Here is a 22,871-nt window from a genome sequence, read left to right as displayed (position 1 = left end):
AGCCTTCCCGATGATACTGGACAGTCAGTGCTACGCCGAAGCCACAGCGAAAAGCTTAATTAGAGCTTTTTGAAAATAATGTCTTGATACCACCCCCTATAATGCCCATTATTACTGCTAAGTATGCTCCTCCATCAAGTATGGCATGTGCTAATGCGAGTCTCACAGTAGAGAGCCAACATGTTTCAGTGGGCTCAAATAGCTTTGCTGCACTCTCCCACTCAGAAATTAATCTTCTTCCCAGCAGACACCTCTGCACATGCTCGACACAGAAAGGAACGCATAGCCCAATTGGTTTGTGGATGCCGAAAGCTCAATTTCTATCTGAAACCTCTCAAATACACAGAATTCTACACATAGTAGAATTGTTTGGACGATATTTTTCAACCTACAAAACGTTATTTAACAAAGCCAGTCAAACGTATATTCTACTGATAGAGTGAGGTGTTTGATGAAGAGAGGACCTGTTTTCCCCCTGACTCCTTTGCAGTTTTGCCTGCTACTTGGTTCTGTTGTGAAAATACATGAATATGCAAAGCACAATGAGACGATATTACGCTAACTGTTTTCCTCTCACTACCACCCACTACGCCTGACATCTGTTCTCCACCTCCAGCACACTTTTCACTCTGCATATCCCTCTGTCATTCTTCATATCACCTTCCTCCTCCCTCATTTTTCCTCACCTTTTCCCCCTCTTCTTCAATATTCCTTCCTCTCATCTGTGGCTATCCTCAGAGATCTGTCTGCATACGCACACACACACACTGTGGCAGCAGTGTGAGGGTGATAATGAAGTGTCTGAGTAAAGAGGATTAGGTGGAGAGGTGGGCATCATCCCTGTGGTATAAATGCTCATCTTCTCCCTAAGGAAGGACACATGGAGCGTCTTTCACTTCAGTCCAGCTGGCTGTCTCGGTGTCACTCTCAGCTAGCACACTGGGACGGCTGCTGTGGCCCTCAGGAGGCAACAGTGAGGGGGTGAACGCAACGACGGGCCCGGCACCTGGGGGACGCTCGCCGTTTCATCCTCTGACACCCGCTGTTTATTCTGCACAGCCAGGCTGAGAGGAGCATAACACTGGCAGTGGGAAAAGTGAAGATCTTCACCAGGGGAACAGGCTGACACAGAGAGAAAGATAAATAGTGGGTGAGAGAGAGACAGAGGAAGAGAGGGAGAGACAAACTCCTCCTCTTCCCTGTGGTCTGACAAAAAGATGACAGCTTTCCTCTGGAGCTTGCTCTGCCCTCCCTGGGCTGAAACCTCACTTGTAGGCGAGCGGCCTGTCAGAAACAGCTAACTAGGCTGCCCCATGAGAGATGCAGAAAGCTTGACAGTTTGATACTAGTTGGCAAAAGGCCACCGTAGCAGGTCAGTCTCTGCACACAAAGTGTCAAAGAAGTGCCACTAATCAGCTACCAACCAGCTCTTTAGAGATATTATCCTTCCTCTAAGCCCACAGTTAGTTCACAAATTCATTATTATCAGTGAACTGTCACATACTCAAGCCTCAGATCTATATACCGCCTCAATGCTACTGTAAACACTAGGTACTTGAGAGCAATCAGCGCTCTGTGTGTTATGCTATTGTAATGCGTAGTGGTTAGTGGAATTATGGCATGCACTGTTTAGAAAGCACAAAACCCCAGGAGCCCTCAGGGTGCTGTATAAAGCAGGCAGTAAGGTAAAGGTCCATTAGCCTGCTCGAGTTAACATACCAGAATGGCACATTTACATCTCAAAATAGAGAGTAATTTAGTAACTGTTGTGATTAAACAAATCATGTGCTACCACACCTATTTGGTGTTAACTCCCACTAGTTGTGTGTGGTCTCATATGTTGAAAACTGCAGATGGACACCAAAAAAGAACAATCCAAAAAAAACAGGAAGTACACCGGGTTTTTAAGCACATTTTCGTAGAAGCCAAACTGTGAAATTACAACTTCTGTGTCCGTCACGTGATGCCATTGGGCCCAAAAAGACTTTTTCCCATAGACTTACATTGGGAAAGAGATGGGGTTTTTTTTAAGTAAATCATCTTCCCAGTATAAACACTTGAATAGCCCTTATTCAAATCATTAGGTCCAAAAAGTAGCCGAATCCAGAGTAATTTTATTTCCTCCATTCATGTGAATAAGCCCCAGACTGAGGCTGGACCGAGGGTTGGGAGGCGGAGTTAAAGGAAACGCTACTGCGCCTGCTCTATGGGCCCAATGGATGCGGAAGATCGCCGGAAGATCCGGGTACTTTATCACTTTAACACACCATTTTGGCTTCATGCACCTCTGAGCAACTCTCATAGGAATGAACAGGCATACAGTATACAGTACAGTATTACTGCATACAGTATTCATATACTGTAAAAACAGTCAAACTAAATGGCCGTTAGGACAAGGTTATTCTGCCTGTCCGGGTGGCTGTTTATTGATTTAATGGCTCTGCTTAATGGCAATGTCCTGCTAATTTCTTCCATTGATCTCTAATGGTTCCTCAATTACCTTCACCACTGTTATACAGAGAGTAGATGGCATGGAGGGAACCTCTTTGTTAAGGAATTATATTCTATTAAGCGTCAAAGCAAAGCCAACAGAAGCAGTCGTTTTGATACTAAACTCCCTTCACATTTCAGTGCCTCAGCACTCAGTTCAGGTTGTACATCGGAAAACCAGATTTTTGTTAAATGTTGGAAGGTGTATTTCTCAATTTCGGTTCACCTTTTGTTCCACCTGTCTGCTATTTGGATGTGTCCTGTCTTCCTAATATATACTTTGCAAGAATTTCTCCAGAGTGCAATCCGAGCAAACGTTTTGAAAATAACAGGGTTTCACATGATTGGTATATTGGCATGTCAACCGTCTCTGTGAGCATGTGGCTAAGCTCTCTGAGCCTCTTGTGATGTCCTTGCAGTAGCCTTGCCGTGATTGGTGAGACTATGGGATGGGGTAGTGCCCTGCTAAGAACTGTCCCCGTCTGTCAGATCTCATCACTCCATCCTGCATCGCTGGGGGCAGCGGGACCAAAACTGACCACTGAGTCAACTGACAAGACAGCTCAGCATCCAGTTATACCAGAAGAAGAATTGCGCGCACACACACACACACACACACACACACACACACACACACACACACACACACACAAAGACACATAGACATGCCATCACGCAAGCAAATATGTGCACATTCACACACACATGAGCATGCAAACACCAAGTCATACAGACACATAAATGTAATACACACAGGCACATGCATGCAAAAGAACATGGACAGGCCAAGTGCTGGATCTACCCCCAAAACAGCCACAACAGAGCCTGTGCAGGACACAAATGTGCTCTGACATTGAGGTTGGTAATGCTTTGAGTTGTCTAAAATCTCAACAACTGACCCAGAAATGCTGGTGCACAGAGGAGGGTTTGGGGTGCAGGGGGGGTTGCAGGTCATGTGTGATGCAGTGTGGAAGAGATCTAAATTGACACTTTCTTGCCCCCTTTGAACCCTGCAGTGGTATCCTCGCTGTATGCACAATGAGGGGAGACAGAATAAGGTGGATCCTGAAACTGGGGTGCTAGTCTTTGTTGTGCAAAAGCATGTGAATTACTATGTGGTTCAAATGTATACATAAGGGATCTAATATGGAGTGGGATTGCAGAATGTCACTCTTTCTGTCCCCTGATTGAAGTCAGAGGTCACCTTCGTTTCCTCTCAGAGAGAGAGCGACAGAGAGAGAGAGAGGCTACAGAGGTCAAACACAAAGGAAAACAAGCAGCTGCAATATGTTTACAGCAGCAACCCTGAGGGAGGAAGAGGACCCGACAACAATATTGCGTATATTTATTTTTTAACTAAATGATTCTGAGAAGTCAAGATGGCCTACTATATGCTTCCTTTGCAGGCAAACATATGCAAAAAAGCAGAAAAATGCACGCCAAATTGTACACACCATAACTTTCAAAACAACGAGAAATGCTTATATAATAGTTTTATGATAATTTCAAAACACTGTAGCCAAAATGTAACGGCACTCAGAGAGTCCCTCGCCGCAGCTGCCTCGAGGCTTGGCTACTGCCCCGAGGTTTTGAGCTGCAGCTGGCAGAGTTAGCATTTCAAACTGATAAAGCTTCAGACTCTCTCAGTCCTCTGGTTCAATATATACGGTGGGAGAGATTCTACAGGAGGAGTCCTCCACCTCAAATGACCCTTCAGTGGCAAAAGGCAGTGAGTCTCTGTGTCAGTCTGAAAATTATACTGAAAATAGGTAGGTAGGGTACTGACAATCTCTGGTGCAATTCTCCATCACAGAGATAAAACCACATATTCCCCCCCCTCAGCCTCTCACATGTTTAAATCCACTGCAAGCTAAGACTGAAAACTGTATTGTTTAACTTTAAGGCTTAAGAATAAGAAAGAAATGTACATTTATCCTGTAAACAAAGGCCTTGTAATCAGCTGATATTTTAAAAAAATCAAAAGCACTTGGAATATGCATTATCACTAATTCATTCAAATTATAGTGTTAAAAAAATCAGTTTTACACATGAGAAAAACCCAGCTGTCAAGTACGATCAACCACAGACTAAAACACAAGATGCATTATACAGACAAGTTCTGCATTACACATACTGTATACACTCTTGAGTGGTTTCCAGGAAACAATTTGAAGGGAAACTTTGCCGATTTTCAATCGGCTTTGTATCGTTGCAATGTGGGTGGTACGTGCAATAGTCCTCCCTGAACATTGTTCATTTGCACGTACCACCCACATTGCAACGATACAAAGCTGGTTGAAAATCGGCAAAGTTTCCCTTTAAAAAAATGAACTGTGAGTGTCAGAGGAGAAACGTCTCTTTGAGCAAGTGCTGAATGGTCCCGGTTAGCTCAACAAAGCTCGTTACGCCACAGCCAGACACAGAAAGCTCCACGCAGTTTGATATGCTGATATGTGTGCTGTTTAAAGTTCGGCCCTTTCCCTCACTCGCACTGCAGAGCCAGAGATCAAGTGATGCCATCAACTAGCTAATGACAAGAGCGCCGCGGGCGACGGCCGGCAGCTTGATTTATACGAGGGGACAGAGATGAATGATTCATAGGCTACGAGACGGATACCAGGACACGTGGCAGCTATATGCCCCTCTCGCTTGCTCTCATTCGCAGATACACACCTCGCCATAAATGCCTAGGAACACTTTATGTCTCATCAGCTCAATGTTACACAACCGGCCAGTCCTGTTACCACCGCTCGTAACGGCTCTGTGTCTTTTTCTCTCCCTCCTTTTGTCTTCCTCACGCTGTCCCTCTAGTGTTCCTCGACTCCCTGACCATTTCTTCTTCCCTTCCCATTATAATGCAATACTAATCCTAAATATGGAACCCACTGTTGTAGGCTAAAATGAATGGCCCAATCATCATGCATCAATTAGTCCATCCATCATTGCTGATTGGAGGAGGAGGGGGTGTTCGTGGCGACTGTTCTCTGTGGTGGCAAGAGGGAGACAGAGATGGCATTAGAGGGAGCTTTCATGCTGAAATGCAATTTCCATCACTATTTGGGTACCGCAGACTGCAGTCCACGCGATGACCTTGTCCTGCTAATTTCAGAGGAATGTCCTCTAAATTACGTCATATCTGTAATAATTGGGTGAAATGATGTGACAGCATGGGGGTACAGTACATGTCACATGGTAATTTTTCAATATAATGACTGATGTTTCCACTAAGATGTCACTTTGCTTGACATAATTGTATATATATTGGTCACCAACTTCTATTATTTAACCTCTTAAAAATCTGACAGCCTGAACTCCAGCCTGAAGCCAAACTCGTCCTGTAAAACATTTGTTGGTACAAACAATAAATAGATGTGGGTTACGTGGAGTGCTGTGGCTTTCTGGCAATGTTATGCAGTCAGTATACTGGGTTACACATTTAATAAGCCAAGGCCACACTTGAGTGGTAGCATACAGTACAGTGTTAATGCATAACTTAGAAGTGCATTACACTTGGGATGTGTAGCGTAAAGTTGTTCTGTAATTTTATTAAGTAAGTGCAATTTACAAAATGACTTCTCTGCTCATGCAAGAACAAGGCCAATTCAAATAAGGTTTTTGTTTTACTTTAATTATTTAAATGTCACTGGCTCAAGTCAATGCAAGACGTTGACACTTTGGATGGCACTATAAAAACAAAGCATGAAGAGTAGGAATGCAAAGCAACCTGAACAAAACCTATTGAATTCAGAGGTAAATATACTTAAATTACACAAAGACAAAGAATGAGAATGTCTATATGCTGCGAGTTTAGCTCGTAAATAGCTCCTAACAGCAGGGCCAATCCCGCAGAGGAGGACAGGCACACATTTTTATCAGTGGCATCTCTAACACACTTTAAAAAGCACATAGAACATTACAGCACGAATACAAGTTGGACCTAGATCAGAGTGTAACTAACTGCCCGCTAAATATGAGGAGATAAGTAAATCCCAAGGGTACCGCGCTGGCTGAGGAATCTCTGCATCCAATTTATCATTTTACATTATTTAGGCTACTCCACGGGGAAATACCATATCTCTGTCATAAGTTATGCTAATGGCTGGTACTACCATCTGTGAACTGGGGACCATCAGTCAAGCATAGAGTGCAATCTATGAGCTATGAGAATAATACGTCATCTTTGAGTGATTAATCATATAGGGGAGTTCTGGGGCTTCCAGTGAGCTGATACGGTTGCGACGGGGACATAAGGCCATCTAACCCGAGCCGTCACACAACACCATCCTATGGGCTACCCCTCCCCCCGCACAGAGCACCATGCCCCCGCTCCCCTCCAATCTACTCAATAAACAAGCCTGGGGCAAGACCCAGACAGAGGATAATGGTTCACCTGGAGGTGACAGGAAAAGAAAACAGAGCTCTTTGCATAACGAATGCAGATAGAGATAAGCACAGCGAAGCACTTAGGAATCTTGATAAAGGATTATCAAAACATTTCCGCAACTGGTTACATTTTCTTTTTTAAGCATGCTGGAGCACTCTTTTGGAAGAGCCAGTACTGCAGTTATTGTCCTGCTGAAATTGCAATGCTGATGTCGTACTTCTGCGGTCAGATATGTTTACTAAAAGCAGAAGTTCTTACACTTCAGAATGAGTTTTTATTCGCCAAAGTACATACATAACAGGAATTTGACTCCAGTTTTATGCATCGCTCCAAGCGTAATTACACAGGAAAAGAAATAACACATAGGGTCAAGGACAACTGAAGCTGGGCAAATAAATGTATGGAATAGGCAGGACTGTTATGTACACAAGTAGTGGAAAAAAACAGGAGTATACATAAATATTTTATAAACATATACAAATAAAGCACCAATGACCAATAAAATAAAATAAGAATGTCAAGTGTTCATTAAGTGCAAACAATATTATAGTGCAAAGAAATAAATACTGAATGGATACATGGACTGGATGATTATGTACAGTATGTACATGTATACATAACCCAAAAGCCAGAGCAAGAACATTATACTCCCACTGTTAATTCCATTTATGCTTTTGTATACACATCATTTTCTCAGCAGAGCCACTAAGCACAGCCTCATCATGTCATTGCGAGTCCAAAGCCATCTTTAGTTGCAGAGGAGGTCAACCACCGCAGCCAGGCATAATCACAGCAAGCGTAATTAATCTCATACATTAGAATGTGTTGGTACTCGCTATGACTCACACCACTGTTTAGGAAACTTGTGAGGGAGGAGAGCTGGGGGCACGCAGCACTACGGCACTATGTTATGCAAGCAATGACAAAGCTTGGGTGAGTTCAGTGAGCGTTAGCAGCCCCGTGGCCAAATTAGCCCGAGTCAGGACGTACAAAACGAGCGTGCATGCGTCCCGCTGCTCGACTGGAGCGGAGAAAGAAGGCCCAACCTGAGAAGAACGATTTGTTTTGGGTGGTCTAGTTGAAGCCTGGCGCTAAATGGGCAACGGTTCTGGTTGGAATGCTAATGAGCCCATTCCCCTGCTGGATGGAGACATCAAAGAGGCAAGAGGAGCTCCCTCTCTTCGGCTACACGGGGCTTCACGGTATCATTACATGGCTCAGTGTGCACTTGCATCCTTGTGTTGGTGTGAGTGTGAGCAAGCAACACATGGGGTGGGAGTGTGGGGGGGGGGGGATAGACAACATGATGTTTACATTATGGTCTATTCTTTTGGGACTGTGCCAGCATTCAGCCATGCTGTGACACACATCACACGAGCAACCTGGTACCATTCATAATTACCCTCTATTCACAGAGGCCTCATTTAGCGTGCTATTATCAGAGATCATTGTTATTTCCCTCCATGTATGTATGGAATCCCAGTGAGACCAGCATGTCTAACGTAGATAACAGTGCTATTTTGGTTAACCCCATTGTGTACATAATACTGAAGACACACAACCCAGAGAGAATTCCCATCAGTGATTTTCTAAGGATTTAATAGAGCATCGGGGCAGAAGAATCTTTTCTAGACTTTTTTTTGTCTCCGTAACTAAAGCTGGGAATTTAATAATCTGCTTTTTGGGCACCGGACAAATCTCACCCATGGCTTTATTTACACTTCTTTCCACCCTATTCACACTGCTCTGGCTGCCAGCCAACAACCCCCTAAAAAAACAACTATATTGTCTGTTTTGCTGTGACCACACATCACACTTGAATTAATGATAAGATATACAGAGAGGTGAAACTTTTCTCCCAAAAGATACCTACACACATATAGGGGGAACAACAAAAAATCCTCAAAATGTGTAAAGCCAGGAGAACTTCTAAAAAAAAAGTGTGTAGGTGGTAAACTAACTTTTCTTACATAAAGTAAAGACTTTGTCCAGTTTTCACATACTGGCGGGAGGCCCACCTCCAGAAGTGTGAGAACTAAACATGGCTCAGGTGCGTGAGGCCAACATGATGGATCATCCTGTTGTGAAGCTGCCCCTCTGCAGCGCCCCGAGAAGACAGCCTGGGAGATAAGGCAGGCCCTGTATGAGAGCACATCTCCTCTTCACATCGATCCTCGCCGCCACCAAGGCAGGAGGTCTTCACATGCCAAACCACAGATAGGGGTAGAGGGTGAGAACAGAGAGAACAGTTTTGCAGGTTTAGCAGCCACCTTCTAGTGATAAAGACACTGGAAGATAAAACCCCTCTTGGCCTCGTGCAGATAAAAGACAAACGGTGTAGAGCTTTGTTTTGGGGGAAAAGTAACATTTTCAGCTAGATAGGTAGATAATGGTAATCTCTCCCTGGTTATAATCCTCCTCATTTCTTTTTTTGTGTGGCCAAAATAACAAAAGCAAGCTTCACAAGAATGCTAAGAAATAATGAAGTGACCTGCTGTGGTCATTATTAGCACGAGAGAAAATGTGAACATTTTACAGTTAACTGACCTTGTATCTTGTGCCAGTAACTTGGCAGCATCACTGGAAGTCAATTAAGAATGAAAGGAGGCTTTGCTCTCAATAAATGGCACCAGCCACAATTAGAATTCCTCTGGAGTTAATAAGCACAGCTGCAGGTCACAATCAACTGAAATGTTTTCTTGCAGAGTATGACATTAATTGACACGTAAGATCTCACGTTCCAGTGTCGACAGCCCCAAATTCGACTTCACAAGGCTGCGTGTTCGGAGATTCGCCGAACTGTAAAAAGGTGATTTGCCACAAACTAACAATAATGAAAACATAATAGCAAAGAAAATTGCTTCTTGAGTTTTTCTGTGTACGTGGCGAATGAACAGTGAGAGTCGACCGCGGTGGAGACAGACACCAATCAAAACGACAGCATACCTACGTTACAGGGCTCGGCTTTGTTATGGAGACGCGTGTTGGTGACCTCTGATCTCAATCACAGACGTGTTTTTTTCGATGGTTGCGCGCTGAGAGCCTCTCCATGTCAGCGACACAGATTGGGATGCCGCACTGCTATGCATAGACGGCTGGAAAGTTTGCCGGCTTAACCGTGTATGAGACAAGATGAGGGCCACTCCAGGCAGCATGATTAGATGTGAATAAGACTTCAACAGGCTCTGTGTACACTCTAATGGACGCCATGAGCACTGAGCAGTATATGATGTAGCTTTGGTGTTGCTTTATACACATCCCTTGCCTCTGATGACTCATATTTCATGCCAGGTGTTCAAATACTAATAAATAAAGACAGAAAGAAGTGCCATCCTGCAGAAGAAGTGCATAATTCTGTCTTTGCTGTTTTTTATTAAACCAATTTCTAAAGCTACTCTGTAGACTTTGCAATCTCGAGGAACATTTTGACAGATTATGATAAGATTATATATATATTATAACATTTGAACAAGTCACCCACATCATCATCTTTTTTTTTTGTTCTGGGATTACAAAAAACTGAAAATACAGGATGTATTCACAGGCACTGTAGATAAGCAGGGAATATCTTGCACAATGTAAATGTCAGTGAAAGTCTTGATTATTAGTTTTTATTAGTTGCATTAAAGAATGCAAAAAAAATGTCCCTTAAAGGAACAGTGTGCAACATTTCAAAGGGGAACTATATGCAGAAAAGGAATATAATATTAATAAGTATGTTTTCTTTAGGGTATAATCACGTGAAAATAAGAATTGTTGTGTTTTTGTTACCTTAGAATGAGCCGTTTATCTAAATAGAGAGGGGGTCCTCTCTTCACAAAGCCAGCCGTCATGTTTCTACAGTAGCCCAGAACGGACAAACCACTGTGTTAACTTTTCCTGCTTGGGTCGAAGTCAAAAACGTTACTCACTCCGGAGTTAACCCCCGTCGTCACGCCACTCAGCCGCCGGGAAACAAGACACGAGAAACCTCTTTTGGTCTTGAAGAGCCGCAGCATTTATTCCTGCACAAAGTGCAACTTCCACTGTACATTCACTGATATTCTCAAAGCTAATCTAACTCTGTCTTCTGCTCCGCTAGCTCACATTCTCCACCGCTCTCTCTCTCTTGCTTCACCACTCACTCCCCACGTACACACACTCTACGCACTGACTCGGCTATTTTCCAAATGACCTACGCAACTCTTACAACAACTGGCTCTACAGAGGGCCATTCGAGTTTTCATGTCAGCCACCGTAGTTCTCCTACACGCTTAGCACAGGGGAGAGGTTGCAATCTGTCACTCTACAGAGCTTACACATTGCACCTTTAAGATGAACTCCTAAAATAATAATTGTTATAGAGACCTACAACACACACTATATATGAGATGGATGGTAAACTTAAGATTGGCACTCATATTGAGACAAAAGGACTTAAAAACCTTAGCATTTTTGCTATCTCAGTTTTAAAAATCATGTGAAAGCAATAACTAAATCAGCTTGTTACCATCTGAAAAACATAGCCAGACCTTATGTCAAAACATGATTTAGAAAAACTCATTCATGCTTTTATTTCCAGCAGGGTTGACTTCTGCAATGGTCTTCTCCTTGACCTTCCTAAAAACACCAGCTTCAGCTTCTACAAAATGCAGCTGCTTTACAAAAACCAAAAGAACCAACCACATTACTGTAATACTTAAGTCCCTACACTGGCTTCCGGTCAGTCACAGAATTGACTTTAAAGCACTGCTGTTTGTTTATAAATCACTAAATGGAGCAGGACCAAAATAGCTCACAGATATGTTTCAGCAGTACACACCTGCTAGACTTCTCAGATCAACGGAGAGAAATCTGTTGGCACTGTCAGAACTAAACATGGTGAAGCAACTTTTAGCTGCTATGCTGCTCAGTGCTGGAACCAACCGTGGTTACCTTTAAATCTAGACTTAAACCCTACTGTTCTCAGATGCTTTTTGTTAACTGATAGAATGCACTCTACTTTCCATCTATGATCTTTTTTTATTGTTTTATTTTATTCTTCTTATCTGCTCACCTGTAAAGCACTTTGAATTGCAGATGTGCATAAATTGTGCAATACAAATAAACTCGACTTGACTATATAAGAACATTTTTTATAGATATATAGATTCAATTAAATAGATTGCAAACTGCAAAGATTCTATGATTAGTTTTTAATTATTAAATTAATCATCAACTATTTGGATATTCGATTAATCGGTTTGAGTAATTTTTTAAGAAAAAAAAAAAGTCACAATTCTCTGATTCAAGCTTCTTAACTGTGAATATTTTCTGGTTTCTTTACTCCTTAATGACAGTGAACTGAATGTCGTTGAGTTGTGGACAAAACAAGACATTTGAGGACGTCATCTTGGGCTTTGGGAAACTGATCGCCATTTTTCACCATTTTCTGACATTTTATAGACCAAACAAATAATCGATTAATCAAGGAAATAATCAACAGATTGATCAACAATGAAAATAATTGTTAATTGCAGCCTTATTACAATAGATACATAAAATGTATTAATGTACTAATGTTCTGGTTGGGATCACCCTGGACACTGAAGCCTGTCAGGAGACGGTGACACATTCAAAGTGACATCCAACACAGATGGATAAACAGACAGAGCGGAAGCACTGACCTTATTTCATTGTCACACTATTCCAACATATCATCAAATAATCCCCCAGGGACTCAAAATTAACATTCCACATCTAACTGGGTACATTTTACCCCAACCTCGTCTTACTGTAGTGAAGAATGATTATTTCAATCATGTCACTGTAAAAGTCAAATTACAGAAAAGGAGAACAGTTGGACTGGGCGGTAGCATGCTACTGGAGTTCCCAACCCATTATTCCCACACCACGGTCGGCTGCCTCAGATTTCCTCCGTCGCTTTGATGATAATGTTCTTCGGCAGGCCGCTAAAGTAATGACCGTCTCACAGTGTGGCACAGTGCAAGGTTGCCCTGCACTGCGCTCTAATGTTTTGGCCTTACATTCGACCACATTTAACACAGACACTTGGAGCGAAATGGACACTAAAGTCTGCCGTGGACCAACAGAAGAATATAGACGCGCCATATGAGAACTGATGAGCGCAACTTGAATTGCTTTAATCCCATGGGAACAAACAATGAGATGATATAAAGAAAAACAAAAAGGCGTTCACTCACCTCCCCCTCCTCCCAGAAGACTGGAGTTTGCTGAAAAGAGAGAAAAACGAGTCAGTAAACTTCAAAGAGTAAGCAAATATAGATCATTATATACAGTCAGCAATATTCTGATTCTTTAACTGCACAAGTGTGATTTTTCAGAAATACACCTATTTGACCTGAAACGCTTATATAATTACCAAATGTGTCATTTATATCTAATGAACAGAGCTACTACTGACACATTTCACTGAGATCGAGAACAGAACAGAATGATTCATGAAAACATTCAGTATATTTTCACAGCCTTCAAAAGACAAGCTCAAGTGCCAAGAAGAGCCTGAAATTGGCTTGAATGATCATGTTACACATTTTCTCAGTTAAACCTGTAATCACACATTTGAATAGCTGTACCTGGCAATACAAGATGACACCACAGTCATCCAAACAAGCAACGAGAACGTCATCCAACAGTTTGTTTATCACGTCTCCAATAGACAGAAGTGATCATTGTGTGTGGCAGAGTTTTTTCTTTGAACGCTAAATTTGGCAACAAACGTGTGATTCAGTCGACAGCTAATTTCAATATACACTCCTTGGCAGATTTCTTCCTTGGCAACACAACAGAGGTTATGCTCAATAAAACAATGTGGTTCATTAAAAGCTATTAACGGTGGTCTGAAGTTTGTGACGGTTGTATCTACTGCTGTACAACAGAATTAGAATTACCGCCTCGCGGTCGTATGCCTCCGACAACTAGTAAAGTTGCAGTTTATATCCATGTCTGTCCAAAATATCATCACTTCATCATTTAAACCTATTAGACATCTGTTTGAGATTGTCATAACTAGCAAAAGAATTCTTGAGTAGTGGCCAAAAACGTGTTTTGTGAGATCACCTTGACCTTTGAACACCAAAATCTAATCAGTTCATCCTTGAGTCCAAGTAGACGTTTGTGCCATATATGAAGAAATTCACTCTAGGCGTTCCTGGGATATCACAAGAATGGGATGGGCGTGAGGTTACAGTGATCTTGACCTTTAGCCACTAAAATTGAATCCGTTCATCTTTGAGTCCAAGTGGACGTTTTGCCAAATTTGAAGGAATTTGCTCAAGGCGTTCCTGAGATAGCGCTTTCACAAGAATGGTACTGACGTACGGTTACAGTGACCTTGACCTTTGACCACCAAAATCTAATCAGTTTCATCCTTTAGTCCAGGGGTCTCAAACTCGCGGCCCGCGGGCCAATTGCGGCCCGCAAGACGATATTTTATTCCCCCCACCTTGATATGAAAGTTTAATGTTAGTGCGGCCCGCAAATTTTTTTTTTATAAAGTTTTTTTTTTGGGGGGCATTTTTTCATTTTTATTGACAGCACAGTGGATAGAGTCTTGGAAAGGGGGGAGAGAGAGAGTGGATGCGGAAAGGGCCACAGGCCGGATTCGAACCCGGGCCGCCGCGGTCAGGACCAAGTCTTGTTACATGGGCGCCCGCTCTACCAACTGAGCTAACCAGGCGCCCTCGGCCCGCGAGTTTTATGTAAATGGCAGTTTGCCGTGGAAGGTCCCTTTGTTGCGCGAGCCCGAGCTGAACGAACCTACCAATCACAGCGGGGTATATGGCTCCCGGGGACGGGCAATCGGCCGGGCTTGATGTAAGCAGAGAAACATTTCACAACAACTATGGCGGCGCCCGTGTAACATCGCAAAAGCTTGATTAAAGCTTGATTTATACTTCTGCGTTGAATCGACGCCATAGCCTGACGTGCACCTCTCCAGAAATGTAACTACACGTCGCGGCGACGCAGACCGCAACAGCTGTGATTGGTCCAGTCGCTCAGCGATGCTGAGCGGCCAGGACCCCGGACAACCACAGAAAGTTCTACTTCTCTCTGCCTCCATCTTTTCAATGTTTGTTCACACAAATCCACTCAGATATATGTTCTCTTTTCGGCGTTGCAGTAATGTCAGTAAAAGTTCTGTGGTTCAACAGTTATTAGCTCCAACTCCGCTCAGTTTCTGTTTGTAGTACAAGAAGAAGAAGGAAACTCATAGAGACGCCGCCGCCAACTAGCGGTTTGGTGGTGTAATTGCAGAGCAACACAAACACAGCAGGCACAACTTTATTGCAGAGTGACACCAAGTGGAATGAATATATATCTTGTCACACAGCCCCAATCATGTCTTTTTCAAAGCCTGCAGTGAAGAGAAAGGTTGGTGACGAGCACAGACAATTTCAGGAAAAGTGGGAGACGCAATAGAGGCCATGTTCAGAAGAACCGTTCATGTTCTTCAATGTTCCACTCATGTTCAGGACAGTTCATGTTCAGAAGAACCGTTCATGTTCAGAAGAACCCATTCAAGTTAAAGAACTGTTAATAATGACGTTTGAGAAGATTGTTTTTTTTTTAACAAAGTTTTTTTGTGGAATACCTGATGCGGCCCAGCCTCACCCAGACTCTGCCTCCAGCGGCCCCCAGGTAAATTGAGTTTGAGACCACTGCTTTAGTCCAAGTGAACCTTGTGCCAAATTTGAGGAAATTCCCTCCAGAAGTTCCTGAGATATCGCGTTCACAAGAATGGACGGATGTACAGACAGACATACGGTTGGACGGACGTCTGGACGGCCGGCCGGACGGACGGTCGGACAACCCAAAAACATAATGAAAATCCAGATTTCACCATGGCTTTGTGGGGTCTGGCTGTTTCGTTATGGAAACCATAAAGACTCGCTCACTGTTATTCTGTTGTCAGCTTTAAGAAACTCATGGCATTACTTAGCCCCGTGTTGTCCATGTGAATCTCCAACATTAACCGTAGTTTACTGGTTCAAGAGAAGGTAACGTCAGCCATCTAAGTGGAGACTGTATCATTAAAAATGAATCTGTCAGTTAGAACCATCCGTTGCACATGAGAGGAGAAAGATTAGAGGGGATTTAAAGTACATCTGTTAATTTGGGTGTTACTGAAAGTAGGTAGCCGGTGTGTTTGAAGTGTAGTTCATCCAGCGGGCACTGGGAGAATCATACACTGCAACATGCCTTTAATGATCTTCAGTTCCTGCTACAGCATTGGTTGGCTATCATTAGCAGTGAACACTACCCCATTAAAAGCTTATTATTTCTCGAGAACGTTTTGGCGCACAAGCAACAGATAATGAACAAGTGGTATAAAGGAGAGCTCTCCAATGACAGCAGCACAGTCCTGTGGCTATTATTGTTTTGCCTGATTACGTGTGCGGAGGGGACTTCTGGAGTTCACTCAGTTTCCACACCTTTCTGTGGCACCATTATGGCTTTGCATTGTTCTCATTTGAGCACCACACATATGAGTGGGCACATGGACAAAGAAAGCTCTCCCACTGCAGAATTTGTTTCATCAAAGGGCTTTTGTTATGTGTGTGTGTGTGTGTGTGTGTGTGTGTGTGTGCATACAGTATGAGCATAACATACACACACACACACACACACACACACACACACACACACACACACACACACACACACACACACACACACACACACACACACACACACACACACACACACACACACACAAGAAACAGCAACTCAAACAGGGATGTACTGACAATCCACTGTCATGTTTACAATAGCACCTCTCCAGGTTTTTCTGTGATGAGAAAGACGCTTGTGCTCTGCCGGCCTTTTGTTTAGCTCTGGAATCTATCAGCTACCAACAGCAAGCACACAACTCAAACGTGCATTTCCAGAACACAACATTTCCTGTTCATATTTCAAAAGCATGGACAAAAAAAAAAAAAGGAAAGGCTTTATTACCAGTGCAGTGATACCTTTGATTTTACGGTAGATGCTTAGAAACTTGCAGTATATGGTATATGTAACTTTTTTTGATGTAAATTTTGCAAGCTTGTTGTTGTTTATCTATTATCCGTACAATGAAATGAATAGTTTCAGTGCCAGTTAAAGGGATAGCGTGTAGGATTTGGTGGCATCTAGTGGTGTGGTTGCAGATTGCAACCAACTGAGTACCCCTTCGCTCACTCCTCTCTTTCCAAGATTGCAGTAATGTGACCTGCTGAGTGCAAAACCATGGTTATGTCTGTGCTTCGCTCAGAGGCCATCTTTACCATAATAACACTACTTTGGGAGCGACGGAAGTCAGACGGCGGCTGGCGATATCACGTTTTTTTACTCTTTGGCTTACTTTACCAGTTTCACAAGCGTGTCGGAGAACTACGGTGGCCTTCAGGTAAGGTAGAAACACGAAAGGCTCTCTCTAGAGCCAGTGTTTGGTATGTCCGTCCTGGGCTACTGTAGAAACATGGCGGAGCGACACGGCGGACTCCATGAAGAGGACCTGCTCCCTGTGTAGATATGAAGGACTCATTCTAAGCTAACGAAAAAACACAACGATTCTTAGTTTCAGGGGATTATACACTAATGAAAACATAGTTATGAATATTGTATTCCATTTCTGCTAATAGAGCCCCCAAAATGTGACACACTGTTCCTTTAAAGGCAAGCTAATGGTATGCTAGTTTTCGGCAAAGTCTATCATCATTGTCTAGTCTCCTGGGGAGTCTTCCTATTCCTGAGCTATTAAAACACTGGGGTTTAATTACCTGACATTATGGAAATGCATACCTGAGGGGGGCGCTTCATTTACTCCACACCTAATCAGAGATTGGAGATGTGGTTGCTAATCAGTCTGACACAACTCTTGTGTGTGTGTGTGTGTGTGTGTGTGGTGGGGTAGTGGTAGTAGTGAACGGGGGTTGTCTGGGGGTTGAGATGTTAGATGCTTTCTAACCACATGTGACTTGGTGTGATCACGGCAATAGCCCACTGGGAGATGAAGAGCGCTTCGACAGCCATCTCATCTCTGCGGTGGGTTTGATAAATACGTTAGAAGGGAGGGGTAAAAACGCTGCTTTATGCCTTTTCATTTCCCCCTCTCCCTGCATCCTCTCCCTTTAACGATCAGAGTGTCATGAAATGTGTTTTGGCAGTTTATCTTAAAGCACACTGTGCTGCTTATGCACACAAAATATCTGTAACCTACAGAGTCGGTGAGCTCAGCCCACAGCGATACGTATCAAGGGAGACATTAAAATCCCAAAGTGGATGGGGACTTGCTTTGACAATCCGTCTTCAAGCATGAGACAAATAAGAAGCAGCTGGTGGAAGAGCTAACCTAGAGCAGCACTCACTCTTGGCAGCAAAGGCTGTGAGCTTGTGCCTTATTCAGTATGACTTGCCTGAGAAGTGCTTCAATTATCCTGAGTGAAAATCAAAACAGAAATCCATATTTGGCCACATCCACCCCATAATGCATATTTTATAGAGTGTGTATTAATTATAAACTAGCTCTCCTTGCTGTTTGTGCCTGCCCTGAGCTCAGTCTGGCTATCTTGTGGTGGATCAACACATTTCTGCCTTTAGGGAAGCAGCGGGAGAGCCAACAATTAGTATTATCAGAAGACCATTATCTGTTTCTTCTACAGTGGCTGAGAGCGTACATGTGGAGTTGTCTCTTTGAATACATGTTTAATGGGTTTTGGACTTTGGGTCCACCAGTGTGTGTGCCCCCTTGAGAATTTCATCAATCAATTCGTCAATCTTTCCTTCAAGGACAGAACAGACCACATCTCCATCTCAATCGAAAAAGGCTAACTGTTGCCTCACGTTGCCTGTCTTGGCCAAAAAGTTGCACGCGAACACACTGCAAGACAACAGCCAACGGCCGAATACCACGTACGTTCTGTGCCTGCGTGAGACGAAATAACTTTCCCTACCAGCAGGTAGCCGTAGTCTGTGTTCGTCATTCAAAATGCGAAACTGGAAGACCTACGGCGGATATACAAGCCGTTGTTATGATACATGAAACAAAGCAGCATTTGCCGACCATTTTCACACCACTCTCACTCATCACTTAGCTTCATTCCGGATGGCCGTGTCTTCGTGAATATATTTGTGTATTGGAATGATCAGATGAGATGAAGATGAAAAATGAGAAGAGCCTTCTGTGATTCAACATGCTGAATCGGCCAAAAAGATGCCAACAAGGGAAGACTAGAGCCAACAGTGCGGGACACACCGCAAAAACTAGTAGGGGTGGGAATCACCAGAGGCTGCACGATACGATATTATCACATACGATCTTAGTGCAATTTTAAACATTTTGCAATAAGCTGAATATTGCGATAAGATATAATATGATATATTGCGAATTATTACCTTTATTCAACTGTAAATTATGCACTGTATCAACATCTGTTTTATCAAACAAGATTCAGTTTTCACTCTGTTCATCTCACTCCAATCATTTTAATTGCAGCAAAATGGGATTGTCAGTCAAGCAGACAGTCTGACCGACACTGTCATAAAGACATAAATGTTTCATCAAGCACCTGACAAACTGAGCTGTTTGTATTTCAATCTACATATAGTACAACTTAACTGAATGCAAACTTATGTGGACTGAACTTCTGTACCATTACAGGTATTTTTGAACAATGCAACATCTACAAAACAATTATGCAGTCCCTTCATCTCGCTTCAATCATTTCTAGCAAAATGGGATTGTCAAGCAGACAGACTGAGCAACACCGTCAGTGTATAAAAACATCAATTTTGCATCTTGCACCTGACAAACTGAACGGTTTGTATTACAGTCTATATTGTACAGTAGTTGCAATACCAACAGTTTATATAATAAAACATTGATACTGACATCTGTGTATCGATAAAATATAGCCCCACAAAATCGCATTGATTATTATATTGATTTCTTTCCCCCACACCTAAAAACTAGAGCAACAGACAGAGTGTCAGGGCCGTAAAAAAAAGTACAAGGATTCCATCACATTATACATATATTACTGCAGTGATCTTTAAGCTTTAATATTTCAGAGAACTTGAATATTTATCGTAGTAGTTGAAGATTTGCAATGGCCCAGTTAATGAGAAGAAGGAGCGAAGCCAAAGTAGCAGGCTGTGACTTGGAGTTTGTCAGGAGTGCTGCTGAGAGTCGTCCCAGTAGTAACCACAACATGGGTCATAAATCTCAGTGGAAGGGCTCCCCAGACTGCCTGGAGATGGCAGGTCATTAGGAACTGCTGGTCCACGGCATTAGGCTGGCCCATCAAACATATGCCTGAACTGTCACTGTGGGAGGACCCACTTCCTGTCTGCCCTTTGAACTCTTAACCCCACACTGCAACCTCATTTATCCCTCAGCCTATGACAATGCAGCGGAGCCGCTGCTGTGTATTTTCCCAGCGAGAGAAATATTGATAACAAAGCCCCAGCCAGAGAGCGCAGGCACAGTTTATGGATTGTGGCACTGCGTCAAGAAGCCGGCACAGACACAAACACAGTGGATAGGAATGGTGAAACCAGCCTCTTGTCTCAGTGTGTCCATATATTTGCAGAGCGTTCATAAAAATGGCTTATGTGCACTTCAGTGCGCGACTCCTGTGTGTGCAGAGGGCAGCGAGGCATGGATCTGGATTGTGTGCTTGGTGTCGTCAGCAGAGCCCTAGATCATGCAGTTAAATGGGAAGTGCTAGTGCATAACCACAAAACCTCAAGGCAGTAAACAGATTCACTGTCTACCTTCTGGTCTCTGCCACCTCAACTGAACCCTTTAAATATGCTCCATCGAATACACACTCACCTTATCCTCCTTGCACGCTTCTCAATAAGCTCAGAGGTTAATAGTGTACTCGGCTGTGACTCTGGGATAAAAGGTGGGGTACAGAAACTAATAAAAAAAGTTTTATGGTTCAGGTTGCCTGCTCTGTTGCAGATAGATGAGTCAAAAAAAATCTTTTTAAAAGCAACCAGGGCGGCCACTGCAAGAGAACGCTAGCAGCCTGTGTGTCTGCAAATGTTAAAGGCATTTTAGCAGGATACTCAGTAAATATATCCGAGTCAAATTAACTGTGTTAGGGACAATCTCTGCTATGTTCTATAGCAACAGCATGCTGCTTCAATATCAGCGCATGTCAATATCACTTACTGCCACTTTTGAAGCATGTCTTACCTGTGCACAAAAGAAGGATTTCTGATTTTAGCAAATATGACACAAAACTGTCCCAGATAAAAGCCCAAACTAGGTCAATAGAGCTGCTCTTTGTAACCGGGAGTCACATCTCTTTTTGTTCTCTATTCTGCTGCTTTAATTAGAAGTCATATTCGCAGTTAATTTGATGGGCACAAATTAGCATCTACAACACAAATAGAAGGCCTAAAATAATGAAGGAAATAGTTCGGAGAAACAAAAAAAAAAAAGGCCGATCGTTTGTAGACTCGGCTGACACTTAGATGGTCATTAGACATTCCCCTTCATAGTGTTCTGATGTTTAACATGTCAGCTCTGAATGCCGATGTTCAAAGAGTCAGTGGAGTGAAGGACTTTTGAGTGGAATAATGTGCTGCTCCACACACAGACACTTTTCCACTCCGCCAGCTTTCCTAACAAGCACTGCTACTGAGCCTGTACACACACACACACACACACACACACACATATATGTACACACATGTGCGTGCACTTCAACCCAACTCAACAGGAAATATTCAGCCTAGAATTTAATATCTAGAGCAACACACCATGTCTGTTGTGCTCTGTGTTAAACTGAGGCAATTCTAACCTTTAATGATGGGGGCTTTGTTTTTTTCTTCTTCTTTTAGTAGCTGCCGAAATTCGCACAAATAGAAATAAAACTTAAACGAGCCACCAGTTGTGGGATGAGAGAGCAGAGAGGAGAGGCAACACTGGTGTTTTTTATTTGCGGCACATCAAAAATGCATGCTACACCACACACGCTGCCTCGTTGGATGATACTGGTTGGCATTTTTGTTCTTTATAGCTTCTAGTGGTCCCTGAGGAGCCCGACTGAGCCAGACAAACTTGTGGTAGAGGTGGCACGATCCCAGCAGCACATTCACACACACAAAAAAAAAGCCTAAAGCTTGGCTCATACTTCAGTCGCAATTATGCAACTGCGGCAGTACAGTACACAAGGTACAGAAGAGTGTGTCAGAATGTTACATGTCAAAGTATTTCCTGAAATGTTAACAACATGTCATTGACATGACTGAAGTTTCAGGTTTCCTCAGGTGAGGTGAATGAAAAAACAATTAAGATACACAAGAAAAAACAGAAGCACATCAATTTAGAGAAAGTGTGACAGCATAAATCTTAAAGTGGCATTTGGCAGCACAGGTAAATGGGTTTGCAGCCAAAAAGAAGTGCTGCATTTAGACTTAGCATCAGCAGATACTCAGCATATTTTGGTTTAATTGCATAGAATTGTGTTAGTTTTAATCAACGTTAACTTCTTGTTTTGCAAAAACTTGCCTCAGCTGTGAAACACTACAGCAAATTAAATTGAATTTAGAGTATACTGCCAGCTTTATATCCCCCTGTCTTCCACACCAGTTTAGTGTAAGTTACAGGGTTTTTCTGCGTTGTAAAATTTTAGGAGAACCTTGTTGCTGAGTTGCAGACCTTGTTTGCCATTCATTGGGTTGTTATAGTAACTTGATTTGGTGCCGGTAACATCATCAAGCAGGTCTCATTTCTCGTGTGTATTGATACTCTGTCAGTATTCAGCACAAACAAAATTTTCATTAAGTCAGATGATGGGTTGAATTTTCAGCGGCTCTGTAGTATTTTCAGTTCAAGCTATTTAAAAAGCTCATCTGGCTCAAACACGCAGTCTATTGCTTGTGGGGATTCATTGGTTACCTTCACTGCTGCATAATGGTTCATGACTTCACTGTTCAAAATAACGATGATGTGGATTCTATTTCAGGTTGGATTTATTTTTGAAATACTCATAACAAT

General features: G+C 42.8%; 1 protein-coding gene across 2 annotated transcripts in view; it reads right to left on the bottom strand.

Moving 5' to 3' along the window:
- macrod2 (mono-ADP ribosylhydrolase 2) overlaps positions 1 to 22,871 on the bottom strand; it is a 454,175-nt gene that overhangs the window by 302,822 nt on the left and 128,482 nt on the right. For both annotated transcript variants that reach the window (XM_037782351.1, XM_037782352.1), the window contains exon 4: positions 13,057 to 13,086. In XM_037782351.1, the coding sequence (XP_037638279.1) occupies positions 13,057 to 13,086 (30 nt within the window). The remainder of the gene's footprint in view (positions 1 to 13,056; positions 13,087 to 22,871) is intronic.

Source organism: Sebastes umbrosus, chromosome 10 (genome assembly GCF_015220745.1).
Source record: "Sebastes umbrosus isolate fSebUmb1 chromosome 10, fSebUmb1.pri, whole genome shotgun sequence".
Classification (NCBI taxonomy): Eukaryota; Metazoa; Chordata; class Actinopteri; order Perciformes; family Sebastidae; genus Sebastes; species Sebastes umbrosus.
The sequence above is the reverse complement of the archived record's forward strand: the minus strand, read 5'-3'. Positions and strand labels throughout refer to the sequence as shown.